A 20,204-nucleotide genomic window follows, 5' to 3' on the forward strand; every position below is an offset into this window, starting at 1 on the left:
AATATATTTATAGGTACCTACCGAGATTATAGGTAAACAGAAAATGTCTCTGAACATAAACATTCATTATGTACTATACCTGGGTTTGCTTCAAAATCATTGCTCTCTGGTCCCATACGCAGTATCGGCTTGCCTTCTTCATTCCAACCTGTATTTTATTAAGTATTTTAATTGTAATATTTTTAACCAACGATATTAATATTTTAACGTCAAATGTATTTCTCAAAAAAATCCCATTAGTAAAATCTTCTAAAATATTTTTATATTTCCGTCCATTTTGATAATGTAACCCAGAACCTCTGAAGAATTTCTCTAAAATACTTTTAACTTACTAAGTCATTGGGGATTTGGCTTCAACGAGGAACAGAGAAGATTTTTAATTCATAAATTAATACAAATAATTACTTTTATTTACTTACTAGAACGAAAACTAGGTACATCCACATCGCTTCTCGCATTTTCTAGAAAAACCTGTAAAATTTAATTTTGCGGTAAAAATAACTTTGATGAATTTGAAAAATTACCTTCATAGGCTTAGCTTACCAGCAACAAAAATCCAGTAAAAACAAAAATCATTTTTGAAATTTAAAAACCGTCAATTTCATTTTGAAACCAAATGCGAATAAGAAAAAATCTGTAATCGATTATTTCCGTGAGCGATTCGTCATTCAAGAATTTTTAATCATCGTTTCAAATCGAATTAATTCTTATTTTCACGGTTAATCGGTAATTATAATGTTGATTTGTAGAAATAATCGTTTGAGTAATCATTAAGAACATCGATGTAATTTTTACTTAGCTGAAATATGATTTTATTAAGTTAACTTAAAGTTTAGCCTGAATGTTATAAATTGTTCAACTGTTCTCAGAGAAGAACATTTCCAAATAAATGATTATTTTATAGCTGATTTTTTTGTAACTATAAAACAATCTTACAACTTACAAATCCTCAAGTTATATTTAATAATATTAAATTAAAATGCATAAATATTACAAAAACAGTCATTTATTCAATAATGTACAAACTTAACCCTAAGCAAATAGCAAGTTATAATTACATAAAATGATATCAAAATAATAAGCATTTTAGAAATAAATACAACGACAGAAAAAATAACATTCCGCCTTAGTGTCTAATAGCACTGTCAAATTTTGACATAAAGTGGGCGCCACTTCCAAACTAATCTGTGACCTTTTTGGAAATAAAGAAGTAATAAAATGTTTTCAATATTTTTTTATGATTTTCCAACCATTACCTACATAAAATATTTCATCGAATGTACATTAATAAATAACTAAAAACAACAATTAATAATTCATTCATTTTTGATAAACAAATGGGGGGATTGGTGGGAAGCTTTCGTGTTAAAAAAATCACAACCAAAATCAACTAACAGAACAATAAACTGCAATTAAAATCAATAACAAAAATGTCTCAGTTACATAGACTCATAATACATATACATATTAGTTATGGCTATTTATATTTAAAATAGGTTTATTTTTTTAAAACGACTACAATTTTGTTTCGAGGAATATGACTCGCAAATCAATCCAAACATTTTTCAACCCTTATTCCATCCCTATAGGGATGAAATTTATAATACTAAGTGGACATCTAGGACACCGAAATCTGTAGTTTGTTTTACTGCTAGTAGGTACATGCATAGAAAATACATGGAAAACTTTAAATAACACTCATCTATTTTTATGGTGTACAGACGACAGCAAGATAAAGTAATTACTGTATCTTATGCAGTATTGTGCCATTTTGCACCAATAATGTTTATATTTTAATGTGCTGCCGTCAGTACACTCCAAAAACGGATACTCATAAAAATGGATCATTTTCTGGCTATATAAAATAACCATTTATATTAAGAGATAAATACAATATGTAAATTCACCCCATTGGGGATGAAATTTCAAAAACCCTGATAGGGCAGGAAAATTAGGACACAGATATAATTTTAAACATTTAAAATGCCTACCTAAAACGGTTAAAGGAAGTTACTACCTACTTTGGGCGATAAGTAAATCATCCAGTTTATTTTCTACTAATTATAATTCCTGATAATCAGACTGCATACAAAGAGTAATCTATCTGTAACACTGACGTTATTATGGCATAACTAAAGTTTAAAACAGTCCACAAACACGCAATCGCCTCATTCATCATCATCGTCGCCACACACGCAGTGACATGTACAGTGACACTCGCAGTGACACTCGCAGTGACAGTCGATGTCATCGTCTTCGTCCTGTCATCCGTGGTATTCTGGCGCCACTGTCAGTGTCACCCGGGAGCGCCCTCTGACGGCTTCCACTTTGAGGTTGCCGCTGCTTTTTTCTAGAAGCATGTAGATGTCAGCTGCGCTATGCACTGGTATTCCATTTATGCTGGTCACTATGTCACCTGGTTGGAGACCCCCGCTGGAAAAGATAAATGTTCATTTTAATTTTTTTGCAGTAAAAGGCCAAGGCATATGCAATATAGCCAAGTCTTTATATTTTTTTGTTGGCCAAAAAATGATCTATACTCACTTATAAGCTGGAGACCCGATGATGACTTTCCAAACCAGGATCCCATGCTCTATGTCACTTGGCATCTGAAATTTTAAATGTCTTTGCATTATCACATTTTTCCAAAATCTACTTGCATTTAGCTAGATCATTTTCAGGGACTCTTTGTTTGTCGCACTTTACTTGCTCAAAATTGGCTTATAATCAACAAAAATATGATACGAAGTTTACTATTCCATTAATGGTGCTATGGTATGGTAGATAAGGTTATACATACCTCTGGATTCCTCATCCGAAGTTCCATCAGAATGTTGGGAGTCAGAGACAGCATCGTAATGCCCAGGTATCGTCTGGACACCTGAGGTGATTTCGTTGTCCCTGAAAAAGATAACACAAGTACCCATTTAGTCAATTGGTTTTCTGCAGCCTGTAAAAACCCTGTCAGATAAAAAAGGGGTGGTTTAGGGCTTATACAGAACTAGCGGCCGCTCGCGACTTCGTACGCGTGGATCCCGTTTTACCACCTTCATCTATCTTACGCGGTTTAGATTTTTTCATACAAATGTTTTTTCCCGCTAACTCCCGTTCCCGTGGGAATTTTGCAATATCCTGTTGTAACTAAGCTTTAAGTTTACTAACGTACCTGCATGCCAAATTTCAAGCGTCTAACTTAAGCGGTTTAGATTTTTCATACAAAAGGATTTTCCCGCTAATTCCCGTTCCCGTGGGAATTTCGGGAATTCCTTTCTTAGGGCATCTCTTCGGTACCTAAGCTACATCCCTTCTAAATTTCAAGTGCCTACGTTTAGCCGTTTAGGCTGTGCGTTGATATGTCACTAAGTCAGTCAGTTTTCACCTTTTATAATATATTTTGACTACTTTGTTTGTTTTTCTATTTAGTTTACACCAAACATTCCTTTACCTTTAAAATATACACATCAATATTAAAACTGATAAGATAGCACCAAGATTTGATTAAACCAAAGTAAACTGTATCTAAAGCGCATTATCTTTTAAACGCAAACAAAATCACACTTACTTTTAGCTAAAAAGTCCTTTACATAGTCAATGGGTATAGCAAACGAAATGCCCGAAGTGACTTTCATACTGTTGATACCGATCGCTTCACCGTCCAAGTTGACTAGTGGGCCGCCGCTGTTGCCAAACGTGATTGGTGCATCTGTCTGGATGTAGACCATGTCTTTGCCTGAAAAATAATTTGAAAATTAAAGCTATAGCATAATTGGTAAAAATGCTATAGTGCTTTATAGCACACTAATAAATTGAAATTTTTATTGCTCCATGTTGGTATACAAAGGTTCTTACATAATAATATGACATAAGATAAACCTCAGGTAATTTATTTACACTTTACTCAGGACCCTCTTAATTTATTTCAACTATTCGGTGTTAATACTTATTACTATTCTGTGCCTTAACTTCCATACTGGCCAAACAGGTTGGGATGAGTGTATGCATATTATAATAATAATAAATACACTTTATTGCACACCAAAGATAAGATATTATGTTCTGTAGTTTTTTCCAAATGGAATTTAATCATTTGAACAATCTTTCAAATGCTTAAATCATTTAAAAGATTGTTCAAAGTGGTTACTTGGAATGATTTTGAACCTTACCTCTTAATCCTAGCTCCTCACTAGCTCTCTGTGTTGAGCTCACGACACCAGCGGTCACCGTGTTGCTTAATGCCAATGGACTTCCCATGGCTACTACCTGTAAAAGTATTAATTTATTGAGTACCAGCATAAATAATAAAAAAGCTTTATTACTAGGCATTTAAAGCAACAGTTTCATGTTATTTGAATTTCAGAGTTTCTTTTCTGTCCTTTTCTTTAAGTCTTCTTGCCAACAATGGCTTATTTTCACCTTTTTTTATTACATAATTATCAGGCGTCTAATGTCAGTTAGTACAACCATATTTATCATAACTACTAGCAAAAAGTAATAAGAATAAATTCTTACCCATTCTCCAGGTTTGATATCCGCTGAAGAACCAAGCTTCATAATTGGCAGACCCTTTACAGGGATCCGAAGGGTCGCCAGATCTGATTTCATATCTACATCTTCCACAAAACCAGTGTGTGTTGATCCATCCTAAAAATATTTAATTTTTAAGTTAAGGTGATTTCATGGAATTAAAATTTTCATCAAAAGAGAAAAACCTTTTGATTTGACTCCTATTACTAAGGTTATTACTTTTAATAATTAATTTATTTCATTAAATTAATTCTAAACTAGTTTTTCATACATGCCAAACATGTAACGCATCAATATTGTTATGCAATAAAGATATGGCCATTAATAACTCACCATTAGCCTAACGCTGACCACAGCATTAGGTTTATTCACCACAACGTGAGCGTTCGTCAGAATGAGCCCATCTTCCTTCACAATGAACCCAGACCCGTTTGAAAGGGTTATAGGTTGCCCACTGAACAAGTCCAGTCTTCTCCCATCTTTAATCTCGATATACACCACAGACGGCGCCGAAACCTTAACCACGTCAGCTATAAAGTTATACTTCTCTCGTCTACCTTTCAATTCGTTCCCAATAGGCTCAGCAGCAAATAATTTCTCTTTTAAACCTACATAACCTAAAACACCTGCGGCGATCGCGAATATGCTAACGTACCCATTGTTACTCCCCCGCCAATTGTTTTTACTATCGAAAATAGGAACAACACGACTTAAACATCTGTAATTAGCGTTGTATACTGGTTTTAAATTAAAATAAATACGAGAAAACCGCTTTGTTATTGACATTTTCGTCAAATGTGAAAAAATGACACTTGACTGACAAATGACAGCTGGCAAATGTCGAGTTTAGGGATGTGAACAAAAATAACGGTAAAATACCGTTATCTGAAACGTTCGTATACAGATTAAAATAGTATCCAAAGTCATTCATTCATTCCATGGCTTTCACTTACTAATTTAATTATAAGCTAGCAAAAACAATCACCGTAACTCAGCATTCCTATGGAAAACTAGTTCACTTGTTTCTATCATTGAACTTCACCGTGGCTGGTCGAATTTTAACTTTTCAATTGAAAGTGGGGTATTCAAGTTAATCAAATAAAAGAAAAACATTTTACTCATAATAACGTTTTTATTTACAAGACATCAATAACATTACACATCAGTTTCACTTTAAAATAGAGTCGCTGATGAGGTATTTATTATTTAAACATAATTATTTAATACGATAGGCTTAAATGATATGTAAAAAGCCATTAACAACTATTTTTTTAAGCTAGAGAAACGTAATAGGCGTAATTTTATAAGGAACTATGTCTATTATTTACACTTTGTATTTCGGCACTTTATCAAAATCATATTTTTAAGCTTTACCTACTCCATAATATTCCGTCACGTTATATTCTGCATATTAAGGTCTACCGAAGTTTTGTTTATTTATAGATCAAAATTAATTTTCAAAATAATTAAATATTTTTTTAAATTCTATGATTATCTCTTATTTTATAACTTAAGCATTTCAAGTTACTCTCAACCCAGTCAGATCAAAACGATAGCTAATTGGCACTCCTCAGATCATCGCTTCAGCGTATAATCTCAACAATTCAGACTAGATCTAACCTAATATTAAACAATATACGTCACATTAAAGGTTATTTTTTACAATATTTAAAAGTTCTATACAAAAGTTTGGCATCTTAAATTATTAATAATGTACAAAAATTTTCATAATTTGAAATGAAAAACATTGATTGTGTTAGTTTTAACAGGTCCCAAAATTTTATACACGTATTTTGTCCAATAACGCCAAATAGACAATGCTTATACTTACAAATGCGCTGATACTTTGTTTCCCAACTGTATCAGAAAAATTCAAAAATTAAATTAAAAAAATCTTATTTAGGAAACAATTTATTAAAGCGTTAGTGCGCAAGCCAAAATAAAATTAAGTTTTTGTAAATTAATAAAACATCCAAATATTACGATACAAATAATAAGAAAACAAAAACAATAAATAAAGCTGTCTCGAATTATACGTATCGTTTTCTCTTTTTTCTTCTGACAGCAATAACTGAGCGAAACAAGAGAGAATATATTTTATAACTCTTTCGAGCATCTGAATTCTTATTTTAATAGTTTTACAGCATCGACAAACTCAATAAGAACTTTTGATTTCGCATAAAAATACATATTAAAATAGTCATCTAGTCAATTTTCCTCTCTAGAACTAAAGCTAAACAAATCACAGCTAGTTCAATAGCAGCCGCACACTTCACCGTTCATCGTCACCCCATTCATGTTCCCATTTACCTTGCACGTGACGTTTTCGTGTTTCCCATTCGCCCCGTTGCACTTCCCGTGCACCCCATTAGACCCGTTCGTTCCGTTTATCCCGTTGGTACAGTCCGGGGCGTATGTGTAAAAGACTGAGCAGAATGCCGAATCGTCTCGGGGTAGATCAAAACCGACGTGTTTGGCCGCTAGCCATACAGCTCCCATGGCGCTAGATACCCTCAATCGCACGAAGTCCAGTTCAAGTTTTACCTGAAAGATGAAAAATACATTATTATTATTATTAATTAATTATCTATTGAAGATTATTTTTAAAGTAGGGATGTTATGGATATGTAGTTCCGGTTATAGATACGGTTACGAATATAGGAATATTATTATACCGGCTTCGGTTACGGTTACGGATATCTGTGCTTAATGCAATTTGCAATAGTTGTCCAACAAGGTTCATTTATGGCCGCACACTTTACATCGAATAAAAAGTAATAAAATAAAAATTGATACTAGATGGCATCATAAAGGTAATACAGGCTGTTATGCCTTTATAATGCTATACAAAAAAAACTATTTTTAAACTGCCTACATCCGAAACTATCCGAAACTTTTGAATCGGTTACAGTTTCGAATATTTTTTTATTTCGGATATCTGAAAGTTTCGGTTACGGTTACCGATATCAATAACATCCATAATTTATAAACATTACATACTCAAGGCACCAAATATGTAGGTAGATATCTAGGTTTGGAACTAAATAATAATCTTGGCTTGGCTTGCAATATAGATAATATTATTATGACGTTGGTCAAAATTTTCACACACGTTATGACTGACCTACCCGTCGACTGTGAAGTTCGTTCAACACTCCCGGTTTCAAAGCGTCCCAGCTGTTCCAAACAGATCCGACGCAGACCACCCTCAGTCTTGAGGCGGTGGCCTTATGCGCAAGCGCAGCTATATGCGCCGCTAGAGCGCTGCCAGCTTCAGCAAATAAGTGTTGGGATAACGAGTCACCACGGTTCGCTAATTTGGCCAGTTTTACCGTTACACCTGGAAATAAAAGAAAAGATTTTTAACTTTCGCGTTCCATTACTTGAAGTAGAATAATTAACTTTTAAAAAAAATAAAACCGACTTCAAATGCGTGAACACAAAAAAAAAAACTAAAAATTAAAAATATTGCGTATAAAAAAGTTCATCCCCAATTTTCCACCCTTGGGGGTGAAATATTTTCTTCAAATTCGCATGAAACCACCCTTTTGATAATACCTATTCAACAAAAAAATAATCGTTCAAATTGATTTATAATCAGCGGAGATATTGCGTATAAAAAAGTTCATCCCCAATTTTCCACCCTTGGGGGTTGTTTTTTCTATTATTAAATTTAAATGGGACCACCCTTGAGGTATTACCTATACGCCGAAAAAAGATTTGTTCAAATCGGTTCATAATTGGCGGAGTTATCGCGTAACAAACATAGAAAAAAAAAAAAAAAAAAAACATACGGGTCGAATTGAGAACCTCCTCCTTTTTTGAAGTCGGTTGAAAAAACAAAGAATGTCACATTGAGACCCGTAGTTTAAATTGAAATTAAGATTTTTACACTTAAAATTAAAGAACGGAAATACACATTAAGATATTTCGGAATATTAATTGGTAATTCTTTTAAATTTAGGTTGAATATACATAATTAAGAAGTAGATTTTGCGAACTGAAATTAATTGTTATTAAAATGTATTATTCAAGGTTCACAATGTAATTTAACACTTCAGTTTTTATATCTAATGTTCTCTAAAGCCTTTGATTAGTGATAGTAAACTTACTAGCAAACTGTGGCTTGTCAAAATGCTTATAGGCGTGTGGTAGAAGGTCTGCTCTAGTGTCAGCTTCGAAGTGTTCTTTGATGACTTCCCAGACGTTGTGGATCGGGTGCGGAGAAGGTTTCAAGCCGTCGATATCGTCAAACACGGTTTTGACGGCACGGTGTGCAATCCAGTATGCTGTAACCAAAATGTTACTGATGAGAACCAAATAACATGAGTTTTTTATTCCTTTTCTGGTTCCTCTCTGACATTTGATAAGAATAGGCTGAATCTGAATAGGAATGAGGAAGACGTTGAACGTTGTTTCAGATTAGAAGCCGTAAGTAAATGCTAAAGATTTTCGTAATTATTTTGAGGCTAACTAACTGTTACTCAAAATGTTATACTTATTTTTAACTAAATTAATCTATTTAATTAAACGGAAATTAAATAACGTGTTTATTGTAACCATTCGGCGCTGAAATATTAATAATTAAACTAAATGCGAGAATCGAGTAAGATTGATATTGCTCTGATGCTACACACTAATATTTAAAAAATATCAGTAATACAAAAATAATTATCAAAATATTCCCTTGACATATTAATAAATAATGATGTTCTCATACAAATAATTATCTCACTGACCCCATTAGCTGACTGGAGTCTGGTAAAGACCATCCGTATTTTACACATGTCATTGATACTGATTAATAAAAAATATTAATCTTAAAATGACACTTATAAAAACATTATTAACAGAGGATAAATAAAACAAAGTTATTTGCTACGCCTGTCTGTCTGATCGCGTTAAACTCGAAACAATAGAATGGTTTCACCAATAGATAGTAAAATGATTCAAGGGGATGTTTTCGTCTTTGTCAAGAAAAAAAAATAGGCGTTTTTATCCCAGTTTTTGACAAGGACGCAATTTTTTTTCTGTGACAGACCGTATTGCGGGCGAAGCTGCGGTCAAAAGATGGCTGATTTGATTATCCTTAGAACGTACCACTTCCTTCGTCTCCCAGTAGGAAGCCCCACCCGCCGCAGCCATGCTGTTCTCCACTCGGTGTTCTTAACAAAGCATTTGAACCAGTTCCTGCAAAAAAAAATTGAATAATTTGATCTAAAAATATTACTATGTGAAAATGAAAAGGTACAATAAAATATTGATTCAGGCGAGCCGAACACCCACTTGACTGATTTTTAATATCGGTTCGAGACATTTGATAATCTAGAATAAAGATCCGTATCGTTTTGTGCAGGTAACAATAACAACAGAGTCACGTGTATCACAAATACTGATATTATAATTCCAAAATTGAACGAGTCAATAAACAAGTATATCAGGTAGTAGGTATTTTAATGATTTCGTGTCTTCGTCAATGTCTTCGTATGAAATAGAAAGTGGTTTTTTAAAACTCAATCAACTGTATCTGTTACTGAACGCTATGATGTAAGAGAGAAGCTATCGTAGGCAGCCATTGTGTACACAGTATTGCACTTTACATTGAAAACACGCCGCGCCTCTTATCAACAGAGCATGTAAATGATGTGTTAACATTATTATCATAAAATATGTACCTATTTGAACTGAACCCGCCCCTGTCATGAGTTGATACTTTCCATTTGCCTCATGATAAATGTTCTTATCGTAAAATAAACCTTATCATTATGGCGGTAGTGTATTAATTAGATTTTATGTTTTGTAAAAGTAATTTTGTTATTGTTACGGAATTTTCGTGCTTGAGTGTGTTAATCCTAATAAGTTATCAAGCTTGTGCAAATGTTATTTTGCTTAGAGAAATATTTTGAAACAACTAAAATGATGTATTATGTGGATGTGAGGCGAATCTTTATAAATGCATTAATAAAGTAAATCCTTTGTCTTTAAATGCAATAAATTAATGTAAAACTCACAATATAAATACACAAGTTCGTAAAACTTAAGAATTTAATTGGATACTTAATTATATTTACGTAAGCCTGTTGCTCATGAATATTATAGCACTAGCGACTGATAAAACAGAATAGATGTACACATAAACATTACAGTATTGTTTATTCAGGATCTATCTGCACCGCAATGCCAAGTTGAGAGGTTATCGTGGGACGCAGACGGCCCAATTTCACAATCTTGGCCTACTTTTGAACCCTGTTATTGTGGTCCTCACAATAACATACAATACAACATTAGTTATACAAAAAATCATTTAAAAAATAATCGTCTTAAATTACCTACTCAACTTGCTCGGCTTTTAAGAGCTTTTATCGTTTGTTAACACAACATTTAATGTGTAAACTTAATTTATTATCAGCTCGAATCATTGAACTCGGAGAACGTGGACCAACATCAATAACATTGAATATTAATGATGTCAAGGTCCAATCTGCTTCCTAAATGCCATTTTAAATACATATTACTTAGGCTAATATTTATTATTTTGACAACGGTAAATAACGGTATTTTGGAACATCCCTGAAGCATAATGTTAAAAAAAAAATTCAAAGAACGAAGAATTTTTCTGTTCAGTTACCTACATTAAAAATTAATTAAATCTCAAAACATTTTTAGAATAAATTGAGTTAGTTAAAAGTTTGGATACGTATTATTTAACCAAAACAAAATGTTGTTAGTACCTACTACATGTAGTAATAAAATGAAAGTTGCTTATCTTTTGAGTGTCTGCCAAAAGGAGTCATCTATTTTAAGGAGTCGTTGTCCAAGTGTATCAGACTACGTGACCAATAACGAATACCGTTTGATTTTCATCTTTGCTCAAGTGGCTTCAATTGCAACTCAATGAATCTTGAGCATTTTGCGCGATACAAAAAGGTCAATTATTATTAACGATCCTCACCAGCAATCAGCACCATTCCCCCATTGGGCGCTCCAGTGAACAAGGACCCAGCTGTGTCGGACGCTACGTAGATGGCGCGCGCGCAGTCCGCATCTATCTCTTTCACGCGCGCTGCTAGTTCTGCATTGCTGCTTTCCTGCTCGCACCCTGACAGCGTCAGACCCTAGGGAGTTGATTTGATGTCATTGGTCATTGTTATGCTATTTCAGGACTACTCGTGTGTGTAGTTTAGATTATGTTTAGGTCGGCTAAAGGAAAACAGGTTAATAATACTGATAGTTGCCTAATTATTTCATTATTTTTGCAAGTTTTTTATGACGGTTAGGTATATTAATCATGAATTCAATTCATAAATTGATTTCAATAGGCTTAATGAGTTGCGTAATTGTAATAGCCTTGAACTAAAGTTATTGATTTTATTGTCTTTCTGGTTTAATTGCAATTGACATTGGTCAAGTGTTGTAAATACATCTCATTGTCAACCAGGCTAGGCTCGTACTGTTTCTAATTGATACCCATTTTATTTGTGGAAGATTTAATATTTAACTGACTTGTGATGTTTAAGAAGCACTGCATGTCGCTGAAGATTTTAAAGTCAATATTTTTTAAACTCACCAAACTATCCAAAGGTTTATCAACAGGAAGACCAGCGTTGATCTTGGCAGCTTTGAGCATGGCGACGATGCGGTTGGCGCAGCCCTCGATGCCAAGGGTCCAGTGGTTGGTGCCCGGCCCACTGGCTGTGCCAAGCACTTGGCCGGTGCCATCGCAGATGACCAGGTTCGAATGTGTTGCACCGCTATAAAGGAAGATAGTAATTGTTGTTTAGTGTCCATCTAGTTCTATTAAGTTTTAAAATAATAATTTTAACACCGTCAACTGCTTTTATCAGGTTGGCGTTGACAAAATGGTCGTGGGGATTCTTGGATGGCTCAAACATGGAGTGCAGGTGCGGTTTTGTTCCCCAGTCCATGAAACACATGATGTCGTACCCTGAGTGCCCGAGCAACTGCACGCAGGAGGATTTAATGAAGGCTACTGACAACGCCACTCTTGTGGCGAAGTTTTGGGCTGACACTGTGTAGGGTTTGTTGTCGACAAGAAGAAGGTCTCTCTCAATTGAAATTGTAAAATGTGTGTGAAAATTCTAACATAGTCAACAGCTTTTATGCTATTGAGTGACATAAATTGAGCCTTACGCATTTGCTGAGCAAGCTCGCTTCATCATAGATCGGAATTGCCACCCCTCAGGTGGAAATTTGAAGCTATGCAATAAATGCATAATGAACATCTCATTCAAGGTCTGATAACGGTGTCATATTTCGATCGAAAATATAATAAATCTAGATTAGGCTGCCGAAAACAAGTTTGAAGTGGCCGAAGACAATAATGAACCCCCACGAAAAATATCTAAAACGCGTAATCGAATGGTATCAGGCACTATTAATAACATGACACAAATTATTACTCCGCAGTTAATGTTTATCGCGAAATTAATAAAATTTCTATCAACCAGATTGCTTATCAGATACCAGTGAAAGGGGGTTTATAGTTAGAAGTGTATTCTAGAAACTTGGCCCCTTTTGAAGGGCCATTGCACTGATCTTTCCGTATGCTATTATTGCGTAGTAAATACTATTTAGGTACTTTATATTAATTTCAGTCTGAAATTACTAGTTTTATCATTGTTCATAAAACACGTGTTTTGGTTATCGGCTTAAACAATTTTACGTCATCATCTTCTTTTATTAAACCTACGTTTTAGTGTACGTAAAGTGTGCTTTTTAATTCTTTGAGCCTTATTGTAGTCTAAGAACGACTATAGTGGTTTTGTGGTTTTTTCTCTGAACTGATATTTTATAAGGTAAACGTTTCAAGTTAGGTAATAGTAACAAAACTCCTCTGAAAATGTAACCCAATGTTAGTGGCAAAACAAAAACAAACGGACTAACTTTTCAAAATCAATAGACCATACAATAGTGTACGACGCGTTATCGCTATCGCACTCTTCAATAGATCGATAGATCATGAACTTGGCATTGTTCATTGATACACTGATAATTATTCGATTTTAGACTTTCAACTAATTGATTTTAAAAATCACTAACAAATTAGGAACTGGTTAAGAAAAGAAACAAGCACGAATAAAAAAGAATTCATGTTTTGCTAATTGAATTTTGATAGTGGTAATTGATGTGCAGGAAGATAGGTTCGGCTGGTAGGGCCTAAAAGATAAGGAGACATGTAAAGTGCCCCATAAGGGCTACCTTTTCTTTTTTTATTATTTTCTATAATAATATTTTGACGTTCATAAGTGCCACTTGTGGTCTAAACTGAATAAATACTTTTGATTTTTGATTTTGATTTTGATAATGGTGAAAAATAGATTTGTAATTATTTTTATGATTAAGTACATTACGACTCCCCGCAGAGACTACAGACTTTTAGCCGGTCGATAGTTTGGTGGGATTCCCATTTGTTTAAAGAATTGGCCCATACCAAATCGGTGTAAATTCATACCGATAAACCTCCATAAAATGTTCATACTTATCAGTATGTAATGGCATGGCATGGCAAACCCGAAAAAGTGTGTGGTCTGCGGCGTGTCTAAGACTTTTTCTGAATCGTAAAGTAGATATTTTCAACCTCTACGTACAGGGAAAATAGTTAAACAACTTATTGGGTAAGTGACATATCGACATAAGGAATACTGAGATTTTCCACAGAAGGGAAATTTGAATTATGTACTTACAATGGATCCGTCAAAGCAAATTCGATATCATTGGACTTATCTCCTATCGGAATGCGGGCTGAACGGGAAATAACCTTTATCAACACGGAGGTGTGACGGCCTACATTAAAACTCCAAGGACTTTGTATGGTTTACTCCAATTTTTTTGTGATCTGTTTAATTTATCTCTAAACGCATACTTATTTTTTAACGATTTTGTCGCGCTAACCCTACGTGGTGATCTAAATAATTATGCTAGTGTTACGAGTGGGTTCACCACAATAGTGGGTGGTTCCTCGGATGTCGCCGGCCAGTCCGACACTGACACCATTGGGCTATTATAGCTTTAATATCGTAAAATTATTCATCACAATAATAATTGATCAATGATAACGGTTTAATAATGTCCTGCCTCTCTGTAACTTCCTATTTTTGATCCCTAGAAATTTTAATGTTCTTGCCATTTTCCATTTAATTTTATCCGATTCTTCAAGTCGTCTGCGTCGTGGCACAAAATATTTTTGTGGTCGTGGTGTCGTGTCTCGTCATTTTATCTACATTTTAATATTTATAGTCTCGATATATTTATCCGTTTCTTTATTATGCTCTATAACGATGTAGTTCTTACCGAGCAACCTGACTCGATAAAACCTTGTATAAAGCAAAACGTCAATCATAATTTGCACTTAGCCACGCCTTTCACTTATGCAACGAGCATTCTTAGGGAACTGGCTATTTGATATTTACTTGCATAACTGGCATTGTTGCAGGTGCAAAAATACCAAGTAGTGAAGAGAAATTTAAACTATAACTATTACTTACTTTATTTGTTATACTCGTAGCATCTTTAGCTACTTTAATCTTTTGGTCATCATTATCGTTATCATTTATTGATCTAATTTGTTATTCGTTTACGAATATTTTGTTTTCGGATATACTATTTAAATTATCTTGCTCGGTTTGCGTTTTTAAGTTGCACTGAATTCACATTGCAGAAAGTCGACTGTGTTTCGCATACGCATCAATGCTCATTCGTCAGTATTGGCTCATTTTGGATGCAAAATGAACTGAGCACTAGGGGGAATAACCTTAAGACTTTAAAGACATTGAATGTTACGAAACATACTATGTAAAGTTAAGTCAAAGTTTTAAAAGTTTTTTCTTCAACTTAATACAAAATTCTATGCAGTGACTCTGATGGTGAAAGAGGTGTTTTCTTTAGGATTGCGTTGTCTGTTGCGTTCTCTACAAACTTAGATTAGTCTAGTAGCTATGAGGATACATATTTTGTGACTAACTCCTATTCACTTCACGATCCTAGTATGGATTTTCTCCGTAATGACAAGACAACATCACCGCATACATACGTGACCGCGGTAGCGTACGGTACTACCTCCAAAAAGGATGTATACGCCAGCTGATTGCTATTACTCTGTTGTGTAAACAGTTCGAACACGAATGCAGTTTATCAGTTCCAATGAGAGTAAACTTAAAAATTCAAGGCTGACAACAATTGAATGTTTGAAATTCCTCACACCCGTAAACAATTTTGGATCTTCAGTAAACGTTGTAAGGCTTAATTCTGTCTTACGACTATCAATGTCGGCGTGTCGGCCAAGCCGACGGTTTTGCGGTCTCTCATTGGTGATCGTTTACACGTGGAATATTTTATTTTATGCCTTTAATTTCATGAAGTCGTAACAATTGCATGTGAAGTGTCGCTCGAGAATACTTTGGAATTCCCTCACTGTTTACTTTTCCAACTTATTATTGTGTTTGCATACGTGGAACGTAATTTCATTAGTTCCATCTGCCGGCGTACCAGCTACTATTGTTTTGGATGTCTTTTTAATGTATGCTTCTGTCTTAGCTTTTTTTTTGCTGTTGATTATTGTCGTTTTATATTGTTGTCATTGTCTCCTCAATTGAAGTATCTCGCCAATGTGGCTGTTTTTACTTACAGTAGACTGATATTATGTGTTGGATTATTAATGCAGTAATAATTATATTATCAGGGTATTTTCATAGTGGTAGACTAAAAGGGAGTCTCTTGTTTGTAGATAATACGCTTTATGTTTTTTTGTAGGCGTTCGTGGTAATGCAGTGACAGTACGAATCTTAAATTAATAATGTATCAATACCAAGACGTTTTTATGTTCACTGCCAGCACGTAGGTGCACTTTCAAGTCTATAACCGGTCGGTAATGTTGTATCATAAAGCTGATGATGGAAGTAATGTTTGGCAACACACCCATTTGTATTATTATTACATTTAGTTTTAAAATTTGATTTGATACCTATTTAAAATTATTTTAGTCAACGTTTTGAACTCTTTTAATTTTAAGTATTTTATTAAGCAAAGATTTTGCCGTGTAGTATACTAGAGATAAAAAATTGCAAATTCTTTTGCCTGTTTTAAAACTAGTATTTATTTACAATTTTTTGTACATTGAAGCCGGCTGTTTTCATAAAGATTAATTCCATGATGCAAATAAAAATATTCCATTGGTCAGATAATTTATGTATGAATTTTAAGCTTGAAACGAGAACATCAGCATAATAATATTTAAAAGTGTCGCCTTCGAAACAATTTCAACGGCATTGACTTTTAAACTTTTAATTCTAACAAACTATACAGATATTATTTTATCACATTTTAATAATTTAGTTAACAATCAATTACTTGCAAATTATTAGGTAAATATAGCAAAATAAATGAAGCATAAATAAAATGTAATTGGATTAAATAACAATTAATCAGCGTACTTGCGAAATCACTAGGAATTTCAAGGCAGAGTCTTTCCACTTTCAAATAATGTATTGTACCAAAAAATATCTAGCATTCAGCGTTGTTACTATGTTTACTCACCCTTCCACGCCCCCAAAGTACATAACATCGGTCATATTTCTTTAATTCTAAAACTATGAGCTTGTTGAAATGATAAGTGAAACTTGTTTGTTGATAATAAATAATTCCGACGGCGAATTGAATAACCAACACACGATATTCCTTTGCGAACGCACTAAGGTAAACTGACTGAATGAACGACGATGTAGAAATTGTGTGGAACGAGTTAGTTCAATGACCGAGTAGGGCCGTGCGTGCAGTGTCAAATGAAGTAACAAATAACATTACTGTTATCCATATCGAATAACGTTACCGTTATTCAACTGTCTTAATAATTTTGGACTAGTAACGTGTTTTCATTATTTTCGTTTTTAAATAATCATTATTAAATTCGTAATTTTATTAAACTCTAGCAAGACTTAAATCTTAATTAAAATTAACTTACCTGTTTTAAGGAGCTTGCACGAGTGCAACTATTTCCTGTTACCATTTTAATTATTGTTTATATGTATAAGTCCAACAGTGTGCCTACCATGAGTTTACGTTAGGTGTGCTCGCTAGCGACTGCGTAAAAAAATGACATTTAAATGTATGACATATTGTGCAGCGCCCCTAGCGGCTACTTTCAAGAAATAAAATCTTCATAGAATTTTTTGACGTATTCGCTAGCGAGCTCACCTAACGTAAACTCATGGTAGGCACACAGCAGTCCAATGGCGTTAAAATGTTGATTATTTTTTTTAACTTCAGAAATAAAGGAAAAAAAAGGTCAAATTAAATAACAGCTTTATGTAACATCTCATATATTTATACATAATATTTATATCGTCCACACATAAACATCGACACCCGACTAACAAATATTAAACATCGATACACTTTAGACTGAGGAACGTCGAGATCTTTTATTTGACTAAATGGGGTACCCGTTAATAAAATTCAAGACATGAGTTGATGATTAAAATCATACAAATACATATTGACCATTTGAAGGAAGTGTTACAATGTTGAATTTGTGGTCCTTGTGTTAGTGATTGTCTTCGTAAAAATTTGTGAACACCAGAGTTACGACCCTCATGTTTTTACAGTTTTTTGTGTGTTATTTAATGACTGTCTACTCTATAGAGGGTGTTACGTAAAAATAATAATTTTATAACATCCGATTTGTATGAAAATTAAAATGAAGATATCAATTTTATGACTTCACCATATCATTTATATGCCCATGTTAACATGGGCTAGTGTCGGCTCATATACCCATTTACCTAACACCCTGTATATTTTAATTTAAAACAATAATGAGGACCTACCATGACTTTCATGTTTTAAACTCTCACGGCTCTTAGTGGTTACTACAAAGTTAATCATCAACTCATGTATTGATATTTTTAAGACATTAATACCAGTTTATAAATACTTTCTTAGATAAAAAGAGGCACTGTCAACCACCGTTTATTCTTTCCTGTGATTTCATTTACTGACAGTAAAAAAGCAATTTCTTACGCACTTTGCAATGTTAAAGATTTATCTATAGTGTGGTAGTTTCTAATATTTGTTTTAGTTTTGCTATAAATGTATAGATAACGACCATCTTTATTTTTTAACTTGTGGTAGGTAAGTATAGCGTTTTTACATCAGTAAGTTGAAAATTTCCACGTCAACTTTACGACTTTAGTAGTTCTGACTTTGGACATAGTAAAGGAGTATTCTAGTATCACACAAAAATGGGTAGACCTTTGACAAGACTCATTATTATGTATGTGGAGCTTAAATTAAACAGTAAATCTTTTTCTTCTTATTTTTAATTGTTTTCCCTCAAATGAGTAAAGCACAGATGAAAGAAAGTTATACAATAACAAAATCTTATACCTACCTATTGTATGCGATTTTTTAATCAATTATCAGTGAGGGATTATAGCAAGTACTTATGTAGATAATTATGACGTCTTGTCACAGGTTTTTGGTTAGGTGTGATGATGAGCAAGATGGTTAAGGAAAATTTAGTTCACCTAGTGGTGGGACTGAAACATCGTTGGCTTGTCTATCGATAGTGTGAAAAGTTGAATTGAAGTTTTACAGTGAGTAGATCTATACAGGGTGTTAGGTAAATGGGTATATGAGCCGACACTAGCCTATGTTAACATGGGCATATAAATGGTATGGTGAAGTCAGAAAATTGATATCTTCATTTTAATTATTTAAATTTTCATATAAATCGGATTTTATAAAATTTATTTTGTATGAAAATTATAAAAATTAAAATGATGATATCAAATTTCTGANGAAGTCAGAAAATTGATATCTTCATTTTAATTATTTAAATTTTCATATAAATCGGATTTTATAAAATTTATTTTGTATGAAAATTATAAAAATTAAAATGATGATATCAAATTTCTGACTTCACTATACCATTTATATGCCCATGTTAACATGGGCTAATGTTGGCTCATATACCCATTTACCAAACACCCTGTATAACTTCTATACCATTCATTATTGATTTTCCAAAATAGGATATTTTTAGTAAAAATTAGTTCAGATTTTCAACAAACATTTAAATTCAATTTAATGAAACAAATTAATTGAAAATTAATATAAGTATTTATTTATCCAATAAATTTAGAGCCTTCAAGGCTTCTCGTAGCATAATATGTATTTTCAAAATCATATAGCAGAAATATCACATCAAAAATAAAACTATTGATAGACAAGTGTGGATTATTCAGTAATCTTAGCCCTAAGTATTACATTATCTTCAAAAGCTTTAGGTTAGGAAGGGCAAGAATTAAACATAGATTTTATAGCCATAGAAGGCCTCTAGCTTAACTACACATAGAATAAATATGGGACTTAGGGTTCTACTGTTACTCATCAAAAAAGGTCAAGTCGTAAGATGACTTAAAAGAGTTTACTTAGAGTTCACTGATTCGGCTTAAAATCTAATTAGAAAATTTTGTAAGCGATTTCATCCAAAGTACATTTTATATTTCTAACTTTTTCAATCATTTTAGTTCCTCCTTATACTAACAACATTTAGCTATCTAAATAATATACAATTTATGTAGGTACATAATTTGATTTTGACAGTCTTTTCAATAAATAATTCATTTTAAAATTTAACACTAAAAGTCTCATAGAATTTATAA

The 20,204-nt window shown here is 33.3% G+C and overlaps 2 protein-coding genes across 3 annotated transcripts in view; both read right to left on the bottom strand.

Moving 5' to 3' along the window:
• The window catches only part of for (cGMP-dependent protein kinase for), a 413,902-nt gene that overhangs the window by 340,270 nt on the left and 53,428 nt on the right, over nucleotides 1-20,204 (bottom strand). The window lies entirely within an intron of this gene.
• On the bottom strand, nucleotides 989-17,248 carry HtrA2 (HTRA2-related serine protease). The gene is made up of 14 exons (XM_028302509.1): nucleotides 17,077-17,248; nucleotides 12,092-12,275; nucleotides 11,477-11,639; nucleotides 9,625-9,714; nucleotides 8,637-8,813; nucleotides 7,653-7,864; nucleotides 6,781-7,068; nucleotides 4,858-5,364; nucleotides 4,510-4,641; nucleotides 4,164-4,260; nucleotides 3,563-3,730; nucleotides 2,801-2,901; nucleotides 2,545-2,609; nucleotides 989-2,433 (listed from the first exon to the last, which is right to left on the bottom strand). Exons 1-14 carry the CDS (start codon nucleotides 17,109-17,111, stop codon nucleotides 2,265-2,267), a joined length of 2,388 nt encoding a protein of 795 aa, XP_028158310.1. The 5' UTR covers nucleotides 17,112-17,248; the 3' UTR covers nucleotides 989-2,264.

This window comes from Ostrinia furnacalis, unplaced genomic scaffold (genome assembly GCF_004193835.3).
Source record: "Ostrinia furnacalis isolate ACB-3 unplaced genomic scaffold, ASM419383v2 OfSCF1131, whole genome shotgun sequence".
Taxonomy (NCBI): Eukaryota; Metazoa; Arthropoda; class Insecta; order Lepidoptera; family Crambidae; genus Ostrinia; species Ostrinia furnacalis.

Coding starts and splice junctions, on each gene's coding strand:
- HtrA2 (XM_028302509.1), bottom strand. CDS start 17,111: ATGACCGATGTTATGTACTTTGGGGGCGTGGAAGG. Junction 3,731..4,163: donor TGAGGAGCTAGGATTAAGAG/GTAAGGTTCAAA, acceptor ATTATTTTTCAG/GCAAAGACATGGTCTACATC. Junction 2,434..2,544: donor ATCGGGTCTCCAGCTTATAA/GTGAGTATAGAT, acceptor TATCTTTTCCAG/CGGGGGTCTCCAACCAGGTG.